General features: G+C 38.3%; 1 protein-coding gene across 2 annotated transcripts in view; it reads right to left on the bottom strand.

Moving 5' to 3' along the window:
* BMAL2 (basic helix-loop-helix ARNT like 2) overlaps positions 1 to 23,010 on the bottom strand; it is an 84,935-nt gene that overhangs the window by 21,594 nt on the left and 40,331 nt on the right. For both annotated transcript variants that reach the window (XM_064284449.1, XM_064284448.1), the window contains exons 6-9: positions 16,291 to 16,370; positions 13,952 to 14,044; positions 11,097 to 11,214; positions 9,894 to 10,037 (exon numbers count right to left, since the gene is read on the bottom strand). In XM_064284449.1, coding sequence (XP_064140519.1) covers positions 9,894 to 10,037; positions 11,097 to 11,214; positions 13,952 to 14,044; positions 16,291 to 16,370 — 435 coding nt within the window. The remainder of the gene's footprint in view (positions 1 to 9,893; positions 10,038 to 11,096; positions 11,215 to 13,951; positions 14,045 to 16,290; positions 16,371 to 23,010) is intronic.

Genomic DNA, 23,010 nt, shown 5'->3' on the forward strand with positions numbered 1-23,010 from the left:
TCAGAATAGAACTGTGCTCCACAGGGTTTTCAATGGCTGATTTTTCTGGCAGCAGATCACCAGGCCTTTCTTCTGAGGTGCCCCTGAATGGACTTGAACCACCAACCCCTTCAATTAGCAGTAGAGCACATTAACCATGTGCACCACTCAGAGACTCCAAGCTTTGCATTACATCAACTTAATCCTAGCCCCACTCTTACGAGGTGCTGCTATTATCATTTTTCATAGGAAGACACTGACAGAAACTTGCTTACAGTCACATAGTTGTTAAGTGGCAGACCTGGCATCCAAATCCTGTTGAATTCAAAGCCCAGGCTCTTTCCACTCTGCCCTAAAGCCTGTCCATGCAGGGCGGTTGTGAGGCCAAGCCTAGAACAAAACCTGGAACACAGGACCAAAAAAATACCAAACCCATTGTCATCAAGTCGATTCCAACTCATAGCAACCCTATAGGACAGAGTAGAACTGCCCCCATACAGTTTCCAAGGAGCACCTGGTGGATTCAAACTGCCAACCTTTCTGGTTAGCAGCCGTAGCTTCTAACCACTATGCCACCTGGGTTTCCAGAACACAAAAGGGGACTCAAAAGCATATTAGTTCCTTTAGCTCATACAGAATTCAGCTACGAGTTAACTCTAGCATTTGCCAAATATTCTTCAAATATCTGTATTTTCCACTAAGATTACCACTTCTTTATTTGAAAGGAAATAAAACCTTCCCTGTCTCTGCTATAAATCTCTAAAAATTATAATTAAAAAAAAAATCCTTTCAGAAACCACATGGAAGCACTAAAATTTGATTATTACATTCTTCAAAAATGCTGCTTGGACGCATGTATTTTTTAACCTACATATGTGTTTTTGCTTAACATTCAATATTTAGAAGATGACTTCAAATACTCTAACAGGACTGTGCAGTTCCATGGAGGACATCCCACCTTCCTTTTTGTATCTCTGCAAAGGGTTAAAAGACCACACATAGAAATCACCATAATTCCAAGGCTATTATTGGTCACCGACTTGGGCTTCCCATGTTTAAGAAAAATTCTCCAAGAATGTATACATTTAGTCCTGAGTTATCTTAGAATTTCACAAAAAATAAGATGAAAAAATGTAAGGCAATAGAAAGAGGGGAGAGCCTAGAAACAGTAGAGTCCTAATACCAGTTCATGACTTATAGCTCCACACTTCGAGCTGCAATTTTGAAAGGCCAATACAATAATATGCATTTATTTTCAGCAAGGCCAGATTCCTCTGGTTCTCATTACAGGGCCTTTTCCAGGTTTATTTCACAGGAGAAGTATGGGATAGGAAATGGTCCAAGTTGTTTGCTAAAATCTTCTTGGGATAAAATTTAAAAATTACATTGAAATTGCTTTTGGGGTGGAACAAAAACACCACAATGAAAATTCATTCACTGGATTCTTAACAGAGCCCTTGTGGTGCAGTGGTTAAGAGCCTGGCTGCAAACCAAAAGGTCAGCAGTTTGAATCTACCTGTCACTCCTTGGAAACCCTTTGGGGCAGTTCTACTCTGTTCTATAGGGTCACTATGAACTGGAATTGACTCAATGGCAATGGGTCTGGTTCATGTGTATATTTAATTTAATTAAAAAAAATTTTTTATACCTACTACCGTACTGATATATCATCTGTGTCATAAATCACAGATAAAACCAAAATTAAAAATATAAGAGAAAAAGACAAAAAAACACTATTTTAAGGCCACATTTTATTTATTAATTGGAAAACCTTTTGTTCTCTACAAATTATTATACATATTCTTTAGTGAGAGCAATATAATTAATTATGCTTCATTATTTTTTTTAATCTTATTTTTTAATACTTTATGAGATAGTGATTTAAAGTCCTGGTTCTAAATTTAACTTCCTCTTTTCTTTTTTTTCATAACACTTATCACTACCAGCAAGGATTTTGTTTTGTACACTGCTCTGGCCCCAGCACATAGCACAGCATTCAGCAGATAGTACGGAGTCCCTGGGTGGTACAAACGGTTAATACATTCGGCTGCTAACTGAAAGGTTAGAAGTTTGAGTACCCTCAGAGGCACCTTGGAAGAAAGGCCTGGCAATCCGTTTTTGAAAAATCATCCATTGTGGAACACAGTTCTAGTCTGTCACACATGCAGTCTTCATGAGTTGGAATGGACTTGATATCAACTGGTATGTATTTAATATTTACTGAAAAAAAGTTCATTCTTTTTAAGCACAATACCATATAACAATGTGTCATTTGTACATCTCTACTCCATAAACGTTTGGCTGCTAAACAAAAGGTTGGCAGTTCAAATCGGACTGTCACTCCTTAGAAACCCTATGGGGCAGTTCTACTCTGTCCTACAGGGTCACTATAAATTGGAATTAACTCAACGGCAACGGCTTTGGTTTGGTTTTATTGGTTTTCCTACCCCATATTGAATGATTTCATGCTAGTAGCTTGAAATTGACCACAGAGATTAGCAAAGCTACAAATCAGGGCAATTCATTCATTCATTCATTTATGCATTATTGTCAACAGCTAACGAAGTGATGGAGAAAATTTAATATTATAGATTAAACTTAAAAGTGTGTTATGTCTGTGAATAGCATTAAAAAATTAAATAGTCTTTCAATATTTTAAAACTATTATCCAATTCAGCAAAGAAGTCACTCACAGCATTGATGAATGACTGAAATTCTGATCACATGCCTTTGTGGTTTCCCTTTCATCTTACTCATTAATATAGAGAAAAATATCAACAGCATTCATGTCAGAACTACACTCAGAGAACCAGCTGTTAAACAGCTGCCAGCACACCACTGCCCATAACTTTGATGGGTCTACATATCTGGTCCCAGCTGCCTCCCTTCCTACCACTATCTTCTGCATCCGGGCTCTAGTTACACTGATGTTTTTTTTTTGGTCCAGACGTTTATACTTGCCTTTCTCTCTGCCAGGATTTCTTCCCATAGATCTCTGCATGACTGGCTCTTTCTCATCATTTAGGTTTCAGATCAAATGTCACCTAACAGTGACTTTTTCTGAGTGCTCTATCCAAAGGAGTTGTTCCTTCCCAGTACCTGTCCTTCTCAGTACCCCACTGTACTGATTTCACTGTACTTCCCATTACCTGAAATATTTGCTAGTTTATGTGTTTAGGGGTTCTCTCCTGTCCCTATATGGTCCAGTAGAGCAGTAACTTTGTCTGCCTGCTCACCAGGGTATCTTTGCATTTGGTACAGTACCTAGCATACAGTAGGTACTCAATAAGTAATTGTTGACTGACCAAATCTATTTATTTATTTAATTACAGTCTATTACACCAAGTTTGACACACTGATGGCACAGTGGTGAAGAGCTCAGCTGCTAACCAAAAGGTCAGTAGTTTGGATCCAGTAGCCGCACCTAAGGGGCAGTTCCTCTCTGTCCTATACGGTTGCTGTTAAGGATTGAATAACGTGCGCCCAAAAATCATGTGTCAACTTGGCTTGTCCATGATTCCCAGTACTGTGTGATTGTCCACCATTTTCTCATCTGATATGATTTTCCTACATGTTGTAAATCCTACCTCTATGATGTTAATGAGGTGGGCTTGGTGGCAGTTATGGTAATGAGGCAGGACTCAATCTATGTGATTAGGTTGTGTCTTAAGGCAATCTCTTTTGAGATATAATAAAGAGAAGCAAGTGGAGAGACACAAAACCTCATACCTCCAAGAAACAAGAGCCAGGAGAATAGCGCGTTCTTTGGAACCAGGGTCCCTGCGCTGACAAGCTCCTAGACCAGGAGAAGATTGATGACAAGGAAATTCCCCCCAGAACTGAAAGTGAGAGAAAGCCTTCCCCTAGAGCTGGTGCTCTGAATTTCAACTTCTAGCTTCTTAAACTGTGAGAGAAGAAATTTCTCTTCGTTAAAGCTATCCCCTTGTGGTATTTCTGTTACAGCAGCACTAGATAACTAAGACAGTTGCTATGAGTCAGAATCGACTTGATGGCAAGGGGTTTGGTTTCGGTTTTTATATCAAGTTTATCTATAGCATTTCTACTTAAGCATACCCAATGTGCAGGGACTCATTTAGAAATAAGATGGTCATAGAAGTTGTGAGACAATGAGAAAGAAAATACAAGTGGAGGAGCCATCCCCACTAAGAGAACTCCAGCCCCTGACGTGGGCACTGCTGCCCGGTATTCCTTCCTTCTTTCTCCCTTTCTCCTCCTCTTGTGCTCCCAGAGATCTGACATTTAAGACTCTGAAGCAGTGGTTCTCAAGGTGTGTTTCCTGGATTAGCAGCATCAGCAACACCTGGAAACTTAGAAATGCACGTTCTCAGGATCACCCCAGACCTATCGAATCAGAATCTCGGGGGTGGGGCCCAGCAATCTGTGTTTTAAAAATCCATCCACGTGATTCTGATGCATGCTAAAGTTTGAGAACCACTGGTCTAAAAGAATATCTTAAAATATGTATTTCTCCAATGTACCTAAATTCTACTAAAGATTTGGGAGGGGTTTCAACTGCAATGAGTGAGTTTGGGTGGAGGATCAGGCCACGGGATAATGCAGTTTTGCAAAGGGGTTTATGAGTAGAAGCTCACCCTGGATACGCATTTTCAAGCTCAAGAGAAGAAATCATTCAAATGCAATATGGGTTCAAAATGAAGAAAGATGAGTAAATTTATTCATTTTGAAAGGGAGAATCAGATTGGAAGACTGACAGGGAGAATTAGACTAATGGGGAGGGGAAAAAATAGAGACAGGCTAAAAATCAAACCTGTGGGGTTGCAGGGTTTAACAGCAAAGAGTGAAATGGTAGGGCAAGGAGAGGAGGGTGAAATCAGAATTTATAGAAGTAAAGGGTTACACTGGGCACTAGCCATACACCAAGACAAACAGATGAACGAAACGCTAGTACTAAATAAGTCCATGGGGGAAAATCTCTTCCTGGAGGGAAAGACAAATATATTTGGTAATCTTTAAAACTCTTAAAAAACCTGATAATTTCAGCCTCTACCTGATAATTTGTATCAACTACCACAGAGATTTCAGCCACGTTAACGTACTCTAATTAGTTGCTATGTTTTCCTCTCATATCGGTTGCTGGCAGATTACCTGATTTGCTTATGGTTGGATCTGCTTGGCATGGTGTTTGTTCACCTCAAGTCAATCCTAAGGGTAAAATGTACTACAGTCCAGGTTCTACCTGAAGTATGACTCCTTGGACCATCCACACAGAGGGGATGTTCCTGCCCTTGAATACTATAATATGGCCATGTTCCATGTGTCCACTATAATAAGATTAATATGGAAGACTTAGGAAGGAAGATAGAGAGAGCAGGAACTTGAGGTAATGACAATAATGGGTCTACCAGAGAGTGCTCCTGTGAGAATTAAAACATACAAAAACGCTTAGCACAGTATCTGGCACAGGGTAAGTGCTTAGTGAGTGACTATTAGTGCTTATCATTTTAGATGGTTCCCAAAAGAAATTTTAACTAAAACTGACAAATGGATTGAATTTTGTAGCTATATATTGATATCCATTTAAAGGATGTAAAAACAAATTTCACATTGACCCAAAAGACTTGAAAGCAGAGACTCAAACAGAGACTTGCACACCAATGCTCCTTACAGCGCTATTCATAATAGCCAAAATGTGTAAACAACCTAAATGTTCATTAATGGATGAGTGGATAAACAAAGTGTGGTATATGCCTACAATGGAATACTACTCAGCCAGTAAGAGAAATGAAGTCCTGATACATGCTACAATATGGAAGTCTGGATACATGCTTGAAGACATTATGCTGAGTGAAATAAGTTAATCACAAAAGGGTAAATACTGTATGATCTCACTTATATAAAAAGATAAGGACAGGTAAATGTATAGAGACTGAAGTTTCTTAGTGGTTACCAGTGGCAAGAGGGAGGAGGAAAGAAGAAGGTTACTACTTATGGAGTACTGAACTTTAGTTTATGGTGCTGCAAAAAAATCACATTGATTAAAGTATGGTTGCACAGCCAACTAATGTAATTGCTGGTAATAAGTTGTACATGCGTAAAAAGTTAAATTGGTGGAATTTGTGGGGTAGATACATTTACAACAATGACAAAAAAAGAGTAGCTGCTGAGGCTGGTTACGTACAACCAAACACCTCATGGAATCTGGTTCCTTGGTTGGAGGTTTACTGTCTTGGTTTCATGAGATATCCCAGTTAACTGGCCTAATAATGTGTTCAGTGCTTCTGATCTACTTCCTAGCTTGCTGCACAGTGCCTGGAATCTTAAAAGCTCACAACTGGCCATTCAAGTTACAATAATTGGTCTCTACTCACCTGAAGCAACAGAGGAAGAAGGAGAGTCAGTAACAGGAGGAGAAAATGCAATGTGTGGTTAATCACCTCCATGAACAACTGCCTTCTTTGCCATGACACCAGAAGAACTGGATAGTGCCTGGCTACCATTATGGAACATTCTGATTAAAGATTCTGTAGAAGAATCCAGATTAAAAGGGGGAAAATACAGAACTTCAAATTCCCACAGAATCCTGATTATCTTGAGCCATGGAGGTTGAACCCCTGAAACTATTACCCTGATACAATCTTTAAACCTTAAACCAAAAATATCTCCTGGATAGTTTAGCTTAACTAGTAAAGGATGTCTGCCTTGAGCATTGCGCTTTTTTAAGATATAAGTACATGGGATCGAACTGAGAACAGCAACTTGAAAGATTAGGTATGAAATTTAGGGGGCAGTGAGATTATGTTAATGAGGGAGGAACAACTTAGAAAAGGAGGGTGAGAACTGTTACACAACTCAAAGTATGTAATCAGTGTCACTGAACTGTATTTGTAGAAATTTTTGAGTTGGTGTATGTTTTGCTGTATATATTCTCAACAACAACAAAAATAAAATAAAATGTTCATGTTGAAATTTGTATAGGGAATCCTATATATAATAGCTTAATAATCTCCTAGGAAAAAAAGGCATGAGGTATTTTGCAGTCCATGAAATTTTCCAATTAAGTTTAATAGATGAGTGTTAAATCAATTCAAAATGTAAAAACCTATAAATCAAATCTATAAAAGAATCACAAGAAAACAGAACTAAAAATATATACCAAAGAACCACAATGTCATGAAAATTAAAACCACCTGGAATATCTTAAGAAACTTTCACCAAAATTAATCAAATCAGGCTCCTGTACTATGGCACTATTTTTAAGGACCTAACTTTACATTTTAAAAGTGATAATGGAACTTCACAGCACAAGTGTTATTTCCATCTCTCTCAATTTTTCCCACTTTCTAGGCCCCAAACTCCAATTTCAATGACTCCATTAAAATCTTAGGTAATATTCTCTAATGAGATGGAGAAACAAATCAATTTCATATGGAAGGGAAAGAGGCCCTGGATAAATAAGGCATTACTGAAAAAGAAGAACAAAGTGGGAGGCCTTATTTTACCTGATTTTAGAACCTATTATACCACCACAGTAGCCAAAACAGCCTGGTACTGGTACAACGACAGATACATGGACCAATGGAACAGAATTGAGAATCCAGACATAAATCCATCTACATATGAGCAGTTGATATTTGACAAAGGCCCAAAGTCAGTTAAATGGGGAAAAGACAGTCTTTTTAACAAATGGTGCTGGCATACCTGGATATCCATCTGCAAAAAAATGAAACAAGACCCATACCTCACTCCATGCACAAAAACTAACTCAAAATGGATCAAAGACCTAAATATAAAATCTAAAACGATAAACATCATGGAAGAAAAAATAGGGACAACGTTAGAAGCCCTAATACATGGCATAAACAGTATAGAAAACATTATAAAGAACGTAGAAGAAAAACTAGATAACTGGGAACTCCTAAAAATCAAACACCTATGCTCATCTAAAGACTTCACCAAAAGAGTAAAAAGACTACCCACAGACTGGGAAAAGTTTTTAGCTATGACATTTCCGATCAGCGCCTGATCTCTAAAATCTACATGATGCTGCAAAAACTCAACTGCAAAAAGACAAATAACCCAATCAAAAAATGGGCAAAAGATATGAATAGACACTTCACTAAAGAAGACATTCAGGTAGCTAACAGATATATGAGGAAATGTTCACGATCATTAGCCATTAGAGAAATGCAGATCAAAACTACAATGAGATTTCATCTCACTCCAACAAGGCTGGCATTAATCCAAAAAAACACAAAATAATAAATGTTGGAGAGGCTGTGGAGAGATTGGAACACTTATACACTGCTGGTAGGAATGTAAAATGGTACAACCACTTTGGAAATCGATTTGGCACTTCCTCAAAAAGTTAGAAATAGAACTACCATACAATCCAGCAATCCCACTCCTTGGAATATACCCTAGAGAAATAAGAGCCTTTACACAAACAGATATATGCACACCCATGTTTATTGCAGCACTGTTTACAATAGCAAAAAGATGGAAGCAACCAAGGTCCCCATCAACAGATAAATGGATAAATAAATTATGGTATATTCACACAATGGAATACTACGCATTGATAAAGAACAGTGAGGAATCTGTGAAACATTTCATAACATGGAGGAATCTGGAAGGCATTATGCTGAGTGAAATTAGTCAGTTGCAAAGGACAAATATTGTATAAGACCTCTATTACAAGAACTTGAGAAATAGTTTCAACTGAGAAGAAAACATTTTTTTGTGGTTACGAGAGGGGGGAGGGAGGGAGGGAGGGTGGGAGATGGACGTTCACTAATTAGATAGTAGATAAGAACTACTTTAGGTGAAGGGAAAGACAGCACACAATACAGGGGAGGTCAGCACAACTGGACTAAACCAAAAGCAAAGAAGTTTCCTGAATAAACTGAATGCTTCAAAGGCCAGCGTAGCAGGGGCAGGGGTCTGGGGACCATGGTTTCAGGGGACATCTAAGTCAGTTGGCATAATAAAATCTATTAAGAAAACATTCTGCATCCCACTTTGAAGAGTGGCATCTGGGGTCTTAAACGCTAGCAAGCAGCCATCTAAGATGCATCAATTGGTCTCAACCCACCTGGATCAAAGGAGAATAAAGAACACCAAGGACACAGGGCGATTACGAGGCCAAGAGACAGAAACGGCCACATGAACCAGCGACTACATCAGCCTGAGACCAGAAGAACTAGATGGTGCCCGGCTATAACCGAGGACTGCCCTGACACGGAACACAACAGAGAACCCCTGAGGGAGCAGGAGAGCAGTGGGATGCGGACCCCAAATTCTCATAAAAAGACCAGACTTAATGGTCTAACTGAGACTGGAAGGACCCTGGTGGTCATGGCCCCCAGACCTTCTGTTGACGCAGGACAGGAACCATTCCCAAAGCCAACTCTTCAGACGTGGATCAGACCGGACAATGGGTTGAAGAGGGATGCTGGTGAGTAGTGAGCTTCTTGGATCAAGTGGACACTTGAGACTATGTTGGCATCTCCTGCCTGGAGGGGAGGTGAGAGGATGGAGGGGGTTAGAAGCTGGCGAAAAGGACACGAAAAGAGAGAGTGGAGGGAGAGAGCGGGGGGAGAGTAATTGGGAGTGTGTAGCAAGATGTATATGGGTTTTTGTGTGAGAGACTGGCTTGATTTGTAAACTTTCGCTTAAAGCATAATAAAAATTATTAAAAAAAAAAACTTAGGTAGTAAGGAAAATATGTACTTACCTAACCAATTTAAATGATATGATTTGAATGAGTCCATCTAAATAATTCACGTTAAAAAAAATCTTATTTTCTCAGGTGCTTTTGGCCTCAATTATTAGTATGCCTTAACCATATATTTTATTTTTTCTGTATAGAAAACATTTAGGGTATTCATTTTATATCCATGCCTTAAAATATCTAACATTCAAAGCGATGCTACCTTTCTTCCGTGAGTTGGGTAAGCATTCATGCTCTTCTTTGACAGAGACTTTACAACTCTTTATCCGACAGAAAAAGGATCGTCTTGAGCCAGAATACACATGTGTCCTTCCAGTGTGGAAATTACCATGAACTCGCAAGCCAGCTTTCGTGGCAGAAGTGGGCAAGAGAATAGGTGGAAAAGAATTATTTTTAAATAATTGTGAAATTTATCTCTGAATGTTTTTTAGTTATCTATTACATTTTTGTCTCATAGAGACCCTATAGGACAGAGTAGAACTTCCCCATAGAGTTTCCAAGGCTGTGATCTTTATGGAAACGAATTGCCACATCTTTCGTCTACAGAGTGGCTGGTGGGTTCAAACCACTGAGCTTTCGATTAGCAGCCAAGTGCTTAACCACTCCACTTAACCACTGCTCCACTAGGGTCGCTATGAGCCAGAATCGACTAGACAGCATGCAACATTACATTTTTGTACAAATTTTAAAAAGAGAAATAGTTGCTTAAAGCAATGACATGATTGTACAGTAAACCCCAATGCAAAACATTTAAAAAATGTATTTGTCAAGCAGTCACATTTTGATGACTTACAAACACTTGCAATTTACCTTTACTTTTTCCCCAGAGAGTGAATAATAAATATAATTTAAGTAAAATGAAGTGAAAAAACCTGAAGTATAGCTGCAATTAATGGAACAAAGCTTCATTAGTTTTTTTAATTATAAATAATTATTTGGAACTTAGCATTTTCAGAGAAGATAAGAAATACTTTATAATTTCCCAACCACAAGTATACAAGGTCTTTTGTACTAAGCAAACCTAACTCATGTAAGAAAAAAATTATTATCTCTCGGTATATAGCTAAATAACTAAAATTCCAGCAATCTTTATCAAAAATAAGATACTTTCTTGAAAATATTTTATTAGCACAGGAAAAACAGAAAATATGAATCTATCATATTTTCTCAAATCAAAGTACCTTCATGTGAATATATGTCCTCATATGTGTGTATAAATACAGAAATTCTCTATACAGCTATACTGATGTTTTTTTTAACTCTGAAGTTAAGCATTATCAAGTTTACTAAATAATTCTCCTCTCAATAAAACCATTATTAACTGTCTAAAAACACCGTATAGCTGTACTTTTAAGTAATAATTATATTTACATACAACGGTAAATATGCTAAAATGAGCACGTACTTTTGGCATCCATTAACTTCTCTCTTGGTGAAACATCAGAAGAAGAAAGTTGTTCCTTTACTTTGGCAACATCTTTGGGATGTAAGAAGTCAAATAAGCTTTGTCCAGTCAAACTAGCCTATTTATAAGGTAGACAGATGTTCATTTAAAGAGTGCTATAACATTTCTACTTTTCCTTATACAGACATATGATAAATACTTTTTCTTTTATTAAAGTTGCTTTTTCATAAGTTCAAAGATACATTACTCTACTGTGTAACATTAACTTAGTGCTAGAAGCAGGGCAATATTTGTAGACAGGAAAAAATACACGAATACAGAACCATAACCAGATATACACAAACCAATACAAACACCTCATCATTAATGTCCTGTTAACTCTTGTCTAATGAAAAACTTCCTCCAAATCACATCTTACTTCTGAATCATATTTATGATTTACTTTTAAAATTTTTATCCTTGGTAAAAAGAGATATCATAGTTTATAAAATGGAAGTATTAAAACATCGGTGATTTTATGGAGTGACTCAAAAGAGGGTTACCATACTGTTAAAAAAACAAAATCCAACCCAGAACACTTATCATTTCCCATTCCCCCTCCCACTCTGCAGGGCATCCTGGATCTATGCCTTTGCTTACAAGGTTTTATCACCTGTAATTCACTACTCTTTCTCTACACAATCAATTCCCTGACCATCCAGCTAGTTGCCTTTTACTCCTTAGACTCCTCTCCTGGCCCAAAATGTCTTCCTCCCTTTTTCTGCTCATGTTAGAGAGACAGGGCTAGCAGATATTCCATTTCATGTGTGAAGCCCTACCTGACCCTCAGCTGTCACCCTTCCTGTGAACTCCCTTATTAACCAAGTAGAGATTACTATGCAAGTAGTGTGCATTGCTTGGCAGTTAGATATCTCAGTCCAAAAAAACTAGCAATCTGATTTATCCATCAGTCTATTGTGTATTTGGTTAATGTAAATCTATGCCCAGAGTATGACTAACTCTTGGCTTCAGAGCAAATCAGGTTTCTGAATCTAAAAAGCTGAGGACTAGACCCTACATCATGGGAACCTCAATGTCCTCCTGAGCAGGCAGTGAGTCTCTTGGATGGCCTCTGAAATACAAAGTCAGTGAGTGCACAGTGGAATTGGACTTCTTGTCACTTATGTGAAACTTAAGTGCTATCCTGAATTGTCAGTTATCTTAGTGTATGTATGCAGTGTATGTAGTGTTCTGTTTCTCCAGTTAGAGGATAGAATAGTTGGGTTGTACTGTTTTTGTGTCCTTAACTGTTGCGTGATTCGTATGGTTCTCGATCCTTCTGTATATAACCACATAATATCTCTTTTTCTGTTACTTAACTCATTATCTGTGAATGCCTAATATTCTCCCAAATTTTTAAGTTCGTAAGGAAAAGAGGCTGAAGTTAGTTAGAGTTATTTAACATTAAAGCTGTGGTCTATCTGACTTCTATTTTAAATGAGATCACAGGTGCTAGTTTCTGCCCTCTGTTGGATTAGTTTCAGTTGCTATAGTTTTTTAAATAACTAGTTTAAATAAATTGTGTTCAGTAATAAGGAGGTACTTACCAAGCTACTTAAATAAAAGACACCTGTTAGTGTTTACTGCCAGAGATTAGGCCAAAAGCTGTTATGTAATACATATAAGTTAATAATTAACAATTATGTTGCCTCTTGAAGGAGAGTCAGGAAGAGGAGGAGGAAATGGAGTGCATGACTAATTGCCTCCATGAACAACTGCCTCCTTTGCCATGAGATCAGAAGAACTGGATGGTACCCAGCTACCTTTATTAACATTTTGATAAAGATTCTATAGAAGAATCCTGATCAAAAGGGGAGAAATGAGGAAACAAATTTAAAATTCTCATGGAATCCAGACTTTCTGGAACTACTAAGGCTAGATGAACCCCTGAAACTATTGTCCTGAGATAATCTTTAAACCTTAAACCAAAAATATCCCCTGAAGTCTTCTTTAAACAACGGTGTATCTTAACTAGTAAAGAATGTCTGCCTTAAGTAGCATGCTCTTTTAAGATCTATCTACAGGGGATCAAATTGACAACAGCAACTCAAAAGGTTAGATAGGAACCTTAGGGCACAGTAAATTTAAGTCAGTGGAGGAGGAACAATTCTGAAAAGGAAGGTGAGAATGGTTGCACAACTTGAAGGATGTAATCAAAGTCACTGAACTCTACATGTAGAAATTATTCAATTTGGTATATGTTTTGCTGTGCGTATTTTCAACAATTAAAAAAAACTTTTTTTTTCAAAAATAATGTTGCCTCTTAGAGGATATAGAGATACACTTTTAGATACAGATATACACTTTTTTTTAGATATAGAGATACACTTTTTTATACATTTTTCAGGTACTCTCAAATACAAATACTGTATTTAGTCTTTATATCCTGAGAGACAGTTATAATCATCATTCCCACTTTTACACAGGAGAGAAGACTGAGGTTCCGTAAAATTAAGTAACTTGCTGAAGGTCAGAAAACCAAAAACCAAACCCATTGCCATCAAATCGATTCTGACTCATAACAACCCTATAGGACAAGGCAGAACTGTCCCTATAGGGTTTCAAGGAATGGCTGGTGGATTTGAACTGCCAATTTTTTGGTTAGCAGCTAAGCTCTTAACCACTAAAGGTCTGAAGAAAAAAAGTGAACACTAATTCAATAAAAATCCATACTCTTTCCATCTCTCTTGGAGCTCTAATTTAGCAGAACCTAACCCTATATCCCAATGGGAACAAACAATTTAGGAAAAGCACTTTAAAATGTGTTTCTTTGAAAAATTAAGAATTGTGTAGAAAATATCCTCAGTTTTGGATACCTGATCATAATTAATCGTTTTGGAGACTGATTTAGAAACGAAGAGAATTTTTCCTCTTTCACATCCAACCACAAAAAGGAAGCCTTCTGCAATCTAAGATTAAAAAAAATAAAAATGAGTATTTTAAAATACCTTCTGTCTCACACAAACATACATTCAGATTTTGAGGAAATTATTGTGGCAGTATAACTAATGAGGTGGTCATAAATTTTCTTAAGATATAAAAATATTTATAAATAACAACAAATTGAATCCCAGTCTAATAATGTTTTTGACATGGAAAGTTCAGCCATGGAATATTCAGTTGGGATATTTCCTAATATAAGGATAACTTTTACCAAATTCTACTATACTCTATAGGAGATAGCCTATAAAGATATCAAAAAACTTCAGTAACAATGATTGCCTGTGGAATTGATGGAGTGGAAGGACCATGCAGAGGGAAGACAAGGAAAGGATGAAGACATTTATCGTATATATTTTTAGACTTTTTGGTATAAATTTAGTTTTTTGAAAACTAAATTTAAAAATTCTAATATGTCAACTACTCCCATAAGTTCTACCCAATAAATCCCCATGAAGCAATCAAATGGTTAAGGTGCTAACTGAAAGGTTGGCGGTTTGAGTCTACCCATAGTTACTATGGAAGAATGGCCTGGAGGTCTATTTCCAAAAAGACAGCGATTAAAAACCGTATAGAGTACAATTCTTCTCTGACACACATGCGGTCCCTATGAGCTGAAGAAGACCCAGTGGCAACCTTTTTTTTTTTTAATGTATTGACACACAGGATAAGTCGGGCACTTCCAACTTGATGTTTCCTTGGACTAATTTGTATCAATTGGAAACAAATATGAGGTAAATTAGGTAGACGTGTTCTAGTCAAATAAGGGGACAGGACCAGGGTTACATTAAGTTATGACTCAAAAAACAAAGATTGGCGAGAATTCTTATAAGCTATGGCACATTCTACTATCTTTAAAAATGGTTTTGGTAAAAAAAAAAAAGGGCTAGCTGGTCTGACAGACTGGAGAAACCCTGAGAGTATGGTCCCTGGACACCCTTTTAACTCAATACTGAAGTCACTCCTGAGGTTCATCCCTCAGCCAAAGATTAGACAGGCCTATTGGGCCAACAATAGCACACGTGAGGGACGTGCTTCATAGTTCAATCATGTATATGAGACTAATGGGCACACCAGCCCAAAAGCAAAGGTGAGAAGGCAGGAAGGGACAGGAAAATTGGACGAATGGAAACAGGGGACCTGGGGAGGAGAAGGGGAGAGTGTTGACATTGGCTGCGGTGTGGCAATCTACGTCGCAAAACAATTTCTGTACTAACCATTTAATGAGAAACTAATTTGCTCGGAAAACTTTCACTTAAATTGCAATCAAAAAAAAAAATTCACAGAGCTGCAAAAAAAAAAAAGTTTTTGTTATCTGCAAAAATCCTTTATGCTTCTGTCAGGAAAACCATGTTTAAATTTAGCTATTCAAATAAAAGAGTGGCTTTTAAAAGAAATTTTTAATAAAGAAAAATGGACAAAAATATATACAAAGACTGCATTTAATCACACTATGGCTTAACACCTGGTCATATTAGGCCATGAACAAGGCACTTAACAATTCCTGTGAGCAGTATATGCCAATTCCAAACCAAAGCAAACCCACTGCTTTCAAGTCGATTCTGACCTACAGTGACCCTATAGGACAGAGTAGAACTGCCCCATAATGTTTCCAAGGCTCTAATCTTTACGGAAGCAGAATGCCACCTTTCTCCGTCGGAGCAGCTTGATGAGTTCAAACCACAGAACTTACTTAACAACTGTGCCCCCAGGGCTCCTCTGTATGCCAATTACATGATCATATTTTCTATGCCAAATAAACCCCTAGAGCGGTGAATCTGAAAAACCACGCATTTGAAGTGATGAGGACAGAAATGTCAAAGCATCAACTCATTAAGTAATCAGTGGCTGGCTACTCCGTAGAGAACAGGATTCTGAAGAATGGGATACAAGTTAAGCTGGCTTTGAAGGAGTAGCAATAGTGGAGCTCAGATCCTATGGTGTGACAGGTGAGTCCATTAGGCAATGGAGGAGGTCAGTACTAAAGACAAGCTTTGCTTCATATTTGGTAAAGTGCTTACCTTCTCTCTCTACTTTGATTAACCTGAACTAATAAGGCACGGCTACTTCTATAACTTACATTTCTATATTACAAAAATAGGGTTTAATGTAAAGTCATGTTTACAACAAGAAGCAAATTAAAGAAAATCTGGCTCCCATTTAAATAAAAATGAAAAGATAAATACAACTTAAACAAATCGATTGTTCTACTCACCTTAAGGATTAAGTGCCTGAGCTCATTATCCTGAATAAATGAAGGCCTGTAATTATCTCCTACATAAGAATTTGGCACGCCTAAAAATAAACAAGCCAAAAGTTATTGAAAATATAATATAATAGAGAGGAAAACACAGTTAAGTGCTCAATAATGTTAGCAATGCTGCTGCTGCTATCGTTGGTGATGATAATGATGGTACTTTCTTTCAGCAGACTGTAAAGAGGTAGTTATTCTCTTTCTTCATTACTACGAGATTAAAATTTCTTGAGTGTAGATCGTAAATTCCCGGAACTCCTTTTCCTTTTTACTCAAATGCACAGACTTAATAAGGGCACGATATAAAAAAGAAAGTATTTTAACAAAATATACATACAAGGACATTTAAGAATATAGTTATTTTTACAATTGCTTATCTTATTAAAACTGATCATATGAATTGCTCTGAATGTTCAGATTTTATGGATTCATAGCAGTGGTGTCACTAGGTGGATGCGGGGTGTATGGACTATACCATATGACAGTCAGAGGGGGTGACACCAAAATGACTGTTTATAAAATTTTTGTGCAGAATTCAGAAATTAATTATTTTTTATAAAAATATCCCTGTAGTTAGTTATAACAAAAAATATTTCATAAGCCCAGCTTACATGTATCAGTATATCTACAAGGCAAACAAAATTATAACTCAAATAGAAAGACCAGACTTGCTGGCCTGACAGAGGCTGAAGAAACCCTGAGAGTATGGCCCCGGGACACCCTTTCAGCTCAGTAATGAAGTCACACCTGAGGTTCACCCTTCAGCCAAAGATTGGAAGGGCCCATAAAACAAAATGAGACTAAAGGGGCATGCCAGCCCAGGGGCAAGAACTAGAAGGCAGGAGGGAACAGGAAAGCTGGTAATAGGGAATCCAAGGTTGAGAAGGAAAAGCATTGACATGTCATGGGGTTGTTAACCAATGTTATAAAACAGTATCTATACTAACTGTTTAATGAGAAATTAGTTTGTTCTGTAAACCTTCATCTAAAACCTTTGCCGTCGAGTTGATTCTGACTCATAGCGGCCCTGCAGGACAGAGTAGAACTGCTCCATAGGGTTTCCAAGAAGCACCTGGTAGATTTGAACTGCCAACCTTTTGGTTAGCAGCTATAGCACTTAACCACTATGCCACCAGGGTTTCCAAAACTTCATCTAAAGTACAATAACAACAATAACAAAATATATATATATATTGTCATTGTTGTCAGGTGCTGTTGAGTTGATTTCGACTCATAGCAACCCTATACACAACAGAACGAAACACTGCCCCATCCTGTGTCATCCTTACAATGGTTGTTATGCTTGAGCTCATTGTTGCAGCCACTGTGTCAATCTACCTCGTTGAGGGTCTTCCTCTTTTCCTCTGACCCTGTACTCTGCCAAGCATGATGTCCTTCTCTAGGGATTGGTCCCTCCTGATAACATGTCCAGAGTATGTAAGACACAGTCTTGCCATCCTTGCTTCTAAGGAGCATCCTGGTTGCACTTCCTCCAAGATTTGTTCGTTCTTTTGGCAGTCCTTGGTATATTCGATATTCTTTGCCAACACCACAATTCAAAGGCATCAATTCTTCTTCGGTCTTCCTTATTCATTGTCCAGCTTTCACATGCATATGATGCAATTGAAAATACCATGGTCAGGCACACCTTAGTCCTCAAGGTGACATCTTTGCTTTTCAACATTTTGAAGAGGTCCTTTGCAGCAGATTTGCCCAATGCAATGCGTCGTTTGATTTCTTGACTGCTGCTTCCATGGCTGTTGATTGTGGATCCAAGTAAAATGAAATCCTTGACAACTTCAATCTTTTCTCCGTTGATCATGATGTTGCTTATTGGTCCAGTTGTGAGGATTTTTGTTTTCTTTATGTTGAGGTGTAATCCATACTGAAGGCTGTGCTCTGATCTTCGTTAGTAAGTGCTTCAGGTTCTCTTCACTTTCAGCAAGCAAGGTTGTGTCATCTGCATAACGCAGGTTGTTATTGAGTCTTCCTCCAATCCTGATGCCCCATTCTTCTTCATATAGTCCAGCGTCTCAGATTATTTGCTCAGCATACACACTGAATAAGTATGGTGAAAGGATACAACCCTGACACACACCCTTCCTGACTTTCAACCAATCAGTATCCCCTTGTTCTGTCCAAACAACTGCCTCTTGATCAATGTAAAGGTTCCTCATGAGCACAATTAAGTGTTCTGGAATTCCCATTCTTTGCAATGTTATCCATAATTTGTTATCATCCACACAGTCGAATGCCCTTGCATATACATATATATACCTACAAGGCTAAAATCCCCTGCTAATTTACTTTTTGAACCTTCTAACGCTCTCCAGAGCTGTCCTTATTACCCAATTACAATGATGCTTCGAATCATGTGGTTTCATCTGGATGCACTACAAGCATGCGCTGTTGTTTTCGTTGCTGCCAATGTTTTTAGAGTCACTGATTTTTGTCAAATTTTCTGGGGTTTTGGCTACAATATTGTAATTAGCATGGGGGTGTCACCATGAGTTAACACACTGGGTGACACCAAACCTAGTGATGCCACTGATACACAGGATTTTCAAGTAAGAAAGGTCCTTTATAGAGCATATGGAGACTCTGAAAATACACACAAAATGTATAAAACATAAATGAAATAACTCATTTTAAGCCCGTAGCCCAGAGCTTATTATATTAGTCTCTGAAGCAACAAAAGAGCTGGCAAAATGATATGGAATTATCAGGCCAAAACCTACATGAAAGTTTGACTGGAGAGAAACAACCAAAAAAAAAAAAAAGGTTGCCATCGAGGCAATTCAGACTCATAGTGACCTTATAGGATAGAGTGGAACTGCCCAATAGGGTTTTCAAAAGCTGAAATCTTTACGGAAGTAGACTGCCACATCTTTCTCCCACGTTGGGGCTGGTGGGTTCAAACCACTGACCTTTCAGTTAGCAGCCAAGCACTTTAACCCCTGCGCCACCAGGGGAGAAGGCAAGCACCAAAACTATATTTGTCTTGAGGGCATCTGCCAACCCTGACACATCAAAGCCCTTCAAGGACACAAAGGGTATAGAGGAAGAAGTGAGATTTCCTCAGCTACCGCAGGGTAAAGTGATTCAAAGTAAATCAGTTTCCTCTCCCTTGTATCCAACCACTTTCCTAATCCCAATTCCCTCCCCTTGAGGACTACAAGAAAGGTTGCTATCTCAAGAAAGGTGGGGGGTAACACTCTGAAATGTTTAAATCACAAATTGGCCTTTGGATGGATTTGCAACCCAAATTCACCAGTTGCTTAAGTGATAAAAGAAACCAGAAAACAAAATCACCTTCTTCTATGATTTGGTAAGTATTTTCAGACAGGTAGCATCCCTAAGAGCCTGGCTTGAGCAAAAGAAAATCTTCTCTTTAGGAACGTATCTTTATTCTAGGCCTCAAAGAATTCCCACAAGTCATTTTTTGTTATTATTGCAGGCAGGTAGGACTATAGCAGGAGGGAACTGAGAAAGGGATGAAAGATGCAGACCCAGAGTGGCAAACCAGGGAACACCAATAAATCGATTTTGAGAAGGCAGTGACATTTCCAGGTCTGGCCTGAAGCTAAGCTGGCCAGGGCACTGCAGAATTCGGCTGGGGAGATCCTGTCAGCGTAAATCACCGGAAACGGTGAACCCTGACTAGGTAAGTAAGTGAGGATGCGTTAGAGAGAAAATGAGGGTAGTAAACGCAGAGCTGAAGTGAGGGTGAGGTTGGCTAACAGAACGCATCTTGTGACGTTCCATACACTTGCTGAAGAAGGATAACAAATGTGACTCTCAGATTTCTGGTGGCAAACAAAAATTAGGAAACATGATCACTTACCTTTTTCACAATGTTCATTAGATTTAAAAAAGAAAATGATCAAAATGACAACAATAAATACTACTACTACTTCTACCACCACCTCCACCATTCGTGAAACTGTGCTAGTACTTTATACGCTTCATTCTTTAGTCTTGACAACAACCCTATGAGGCAAATGCATTATCCCTATTCTACAGATATGGAAACTGAGGATTAGAAGGTTCAATAAGTTGAGCAAGTCACATAGCCATTAAGAAGTCAGGGAGCCAGAATTTGAACCTAGGAGGTTTGTGTCCAGAACCCACACTCATGAACCACTCTCCCTATTGTCACCGGATACTTAAGCCACAAACAGAATGCCCACAGGCTGTCAAAAAGTGCATGCGACAAAGCAGGGGTACTCCAAATGTGGTCTGCAGACCAATGTCATGAGTGAACTCTGGTGAGATAAGTACGGAAATTAAGAGTAATCATTTAGACACTTTTCAAGAAATATAACATTGCTGTGGTATCCAATCCATGACTGTTTTCCTACTAATTGTGCTACATTTTACAATGCATTGGGAAAAAAAAAAAAACAAAAAAAACTTGTCCTTCACCCAGATAGTTTGCAAAGCACTGCAGTAGAGTACAATGAAAAAAAAAATTTATTTCACCATCCTTCTGTCTTTAAAGTAATTAAGCTAAGGACCAAAAATAAAATGATTCATATGCAGCCCTCTGATGGTTTGGCTTCTAAGCTTTTTTTACCAAACAAGTTTGAGGTTCTACTCTGGTAAGTACACTGGAATGCAGACTCAACCTCCTTAAGTCATCTCACTCACAAATAGATACATAGATGTCTGCCATCCAGCCCACTCTGACTCATGGCGACCTTAGGTATAACAGTACAAAACATTGCTCCGCTGACCCTCTACTTCACCAAACATAATGTCCTCCTCCAGTGATTGATCTCTCCTGATGTGTACTCAAAGTCAGTGAGTCAGACATTGTTATGTTGTGATCCATAAGGTTTTCATTGGCTAATTTTTGGAAGTAAATTGCCAGACCTTCTTCCTACTCTGTCTTAGTCTGAAAGCTCCTCTGAAAACTGTCGACATGGGTGACCCTGCTGGCATTTGAAATACTGGTGGCATAGCTTCCAGTATCACAGCAACATGTGAGCTACCATAGCACAACAAATTGACAGATAATGTGGTGGCACTGGCTAAAGGTGCTGGCCAGGACGTGTGGCCTTTTATTTTTGCTTAAAAGTGGGCCAGTGGCAAAATCTCTGTTTCAAAGAATTCCCCTCTGGATTTAGACAGATAAGTATCTCCTCCATGCTGAGTGTTCACAGCCTCTCATCTCACTCATCCCTGTCATAACAGTCATCACACTAGGTTTCTCTCTTCCTTGTTTATTAGATCATCAGCCCCTAGAGGACAGCAACCTTATCTCATTCATTTTTATAGCCCCAGCCCAGAACAGGAACCCAGCTGATGCTCTAATGTTTGCTGAATTAATTGACTGATTCATAGCTTCTTCCCCATCCGCCCTCCCTCAGGACATTTCTAATGTGAAATCAAGTGATTTTAGGGCTGCAATCAAATGACCTCAGTTGAGCCTGCAAAAATTTCATTGCTGAAAGATTTAAGGGAAATGCCACATATAATTTGTGCAAGCCCCAGTTGTGGGTAAAAGAGAATCTTATTACACAATAGGCTATTATGAAAATAAGACCTAGAGTCCCACTCCCAAAAGGAAGCCTCCCAGGCAGTATCTCAGCACTCAATCTGCTTTCCAGAGCACTGAAGGGATCAAGGGCTTTACTCTCTTTTCCCCACTGTCTGCTCTCCAGAGAGGCACACACACAACCAGCTGACTGGAGTACGTTAGCCATTATCTACCATATGTGGAGATCTAAGGAGGGTGATTTAACGTTATTATTTTTATTTTTACGACCTGCACAAGTTACTATTAAATAAGCCTTTAATAGTTGTCTCTAGTTTTACTTCCTAATTTATATTTACACAGGCCCAACCTCCCCCTCCCCGAATGTATTTCACAGGTCTTTTTTTTGTTGTTGTTCAGTATGAGATATGATTCTCTTTGTCTGAGCCTGGTTTGCACCAGGAGTCCAGGTTAATACTGCTCTCCTTTAAGACACTTTAACTTGACATAACAAATTCCCTGTATTCTGTCTACATAATTCCCCTTTTCCCTGAAATAGATGTTTTTTTCCCCTGGCATGCAGGGTAGGACAGAGATCTAAACTAAGACCCTTGGGTCATCCTTTGCTCATTTCTTTTTCATATTTTTTGAGCCAAATTTCTCTAAAATCTTTTATATTTTTACAGATCTCAACTTTTACAGGGTTCTCCTCTGTGGTCTCCAGTATGCTACTCCTCCAGGTCATCCTGTTTTCTCAATCTATCTAAAACTCAATGCCATTCCCACTACTCTGTCCCCATCCCCAAGTTTGTATTAGGGTTATTCCCAAAGCAGATGTGACTTCTACTATCTATATGTATATATACACACATACACACATATACATTCATTATACTTCAATTTAAAATTCAAACTCAAGTTGGAGACTGCAAAAATCAGAAATGATTACACACACACCAAGAGGCACTGAGGATCTCCTTCACCCAATCTCCAATATATGTGAAAATACCTGAAAGAGAAATTGCTGAGTTTAAGGATATTTTCTTTTCTAAGGATGGGAATTGGTTGATAAGTTATAATAAATACTACTACATTTCAGAACTTCTAAAATATTCAGAGGTATGTGGGGCAGGTATTATCTTCATATTACACATGACGAAACAAGAAGAAATATAAAATCTTGTTTAAGTTCACACAGATAA

The sequence above is a fragment of the Loxodonta africana genome, chromosome 4, assembly GCF_030014295.1.
Source record: "Loxodonta africana isolate mLoxAfr1 chromosome 4, mLoxAfr1.hap2, whole genome shotgun sequence".
Taxonomy (NCBI): domain Eukaryota; kingdom Metazoa; phylum Chordata; class Mammalia; order Proboscidea; family Elephantidae; genus Loxodonta; species Loxodonta africana.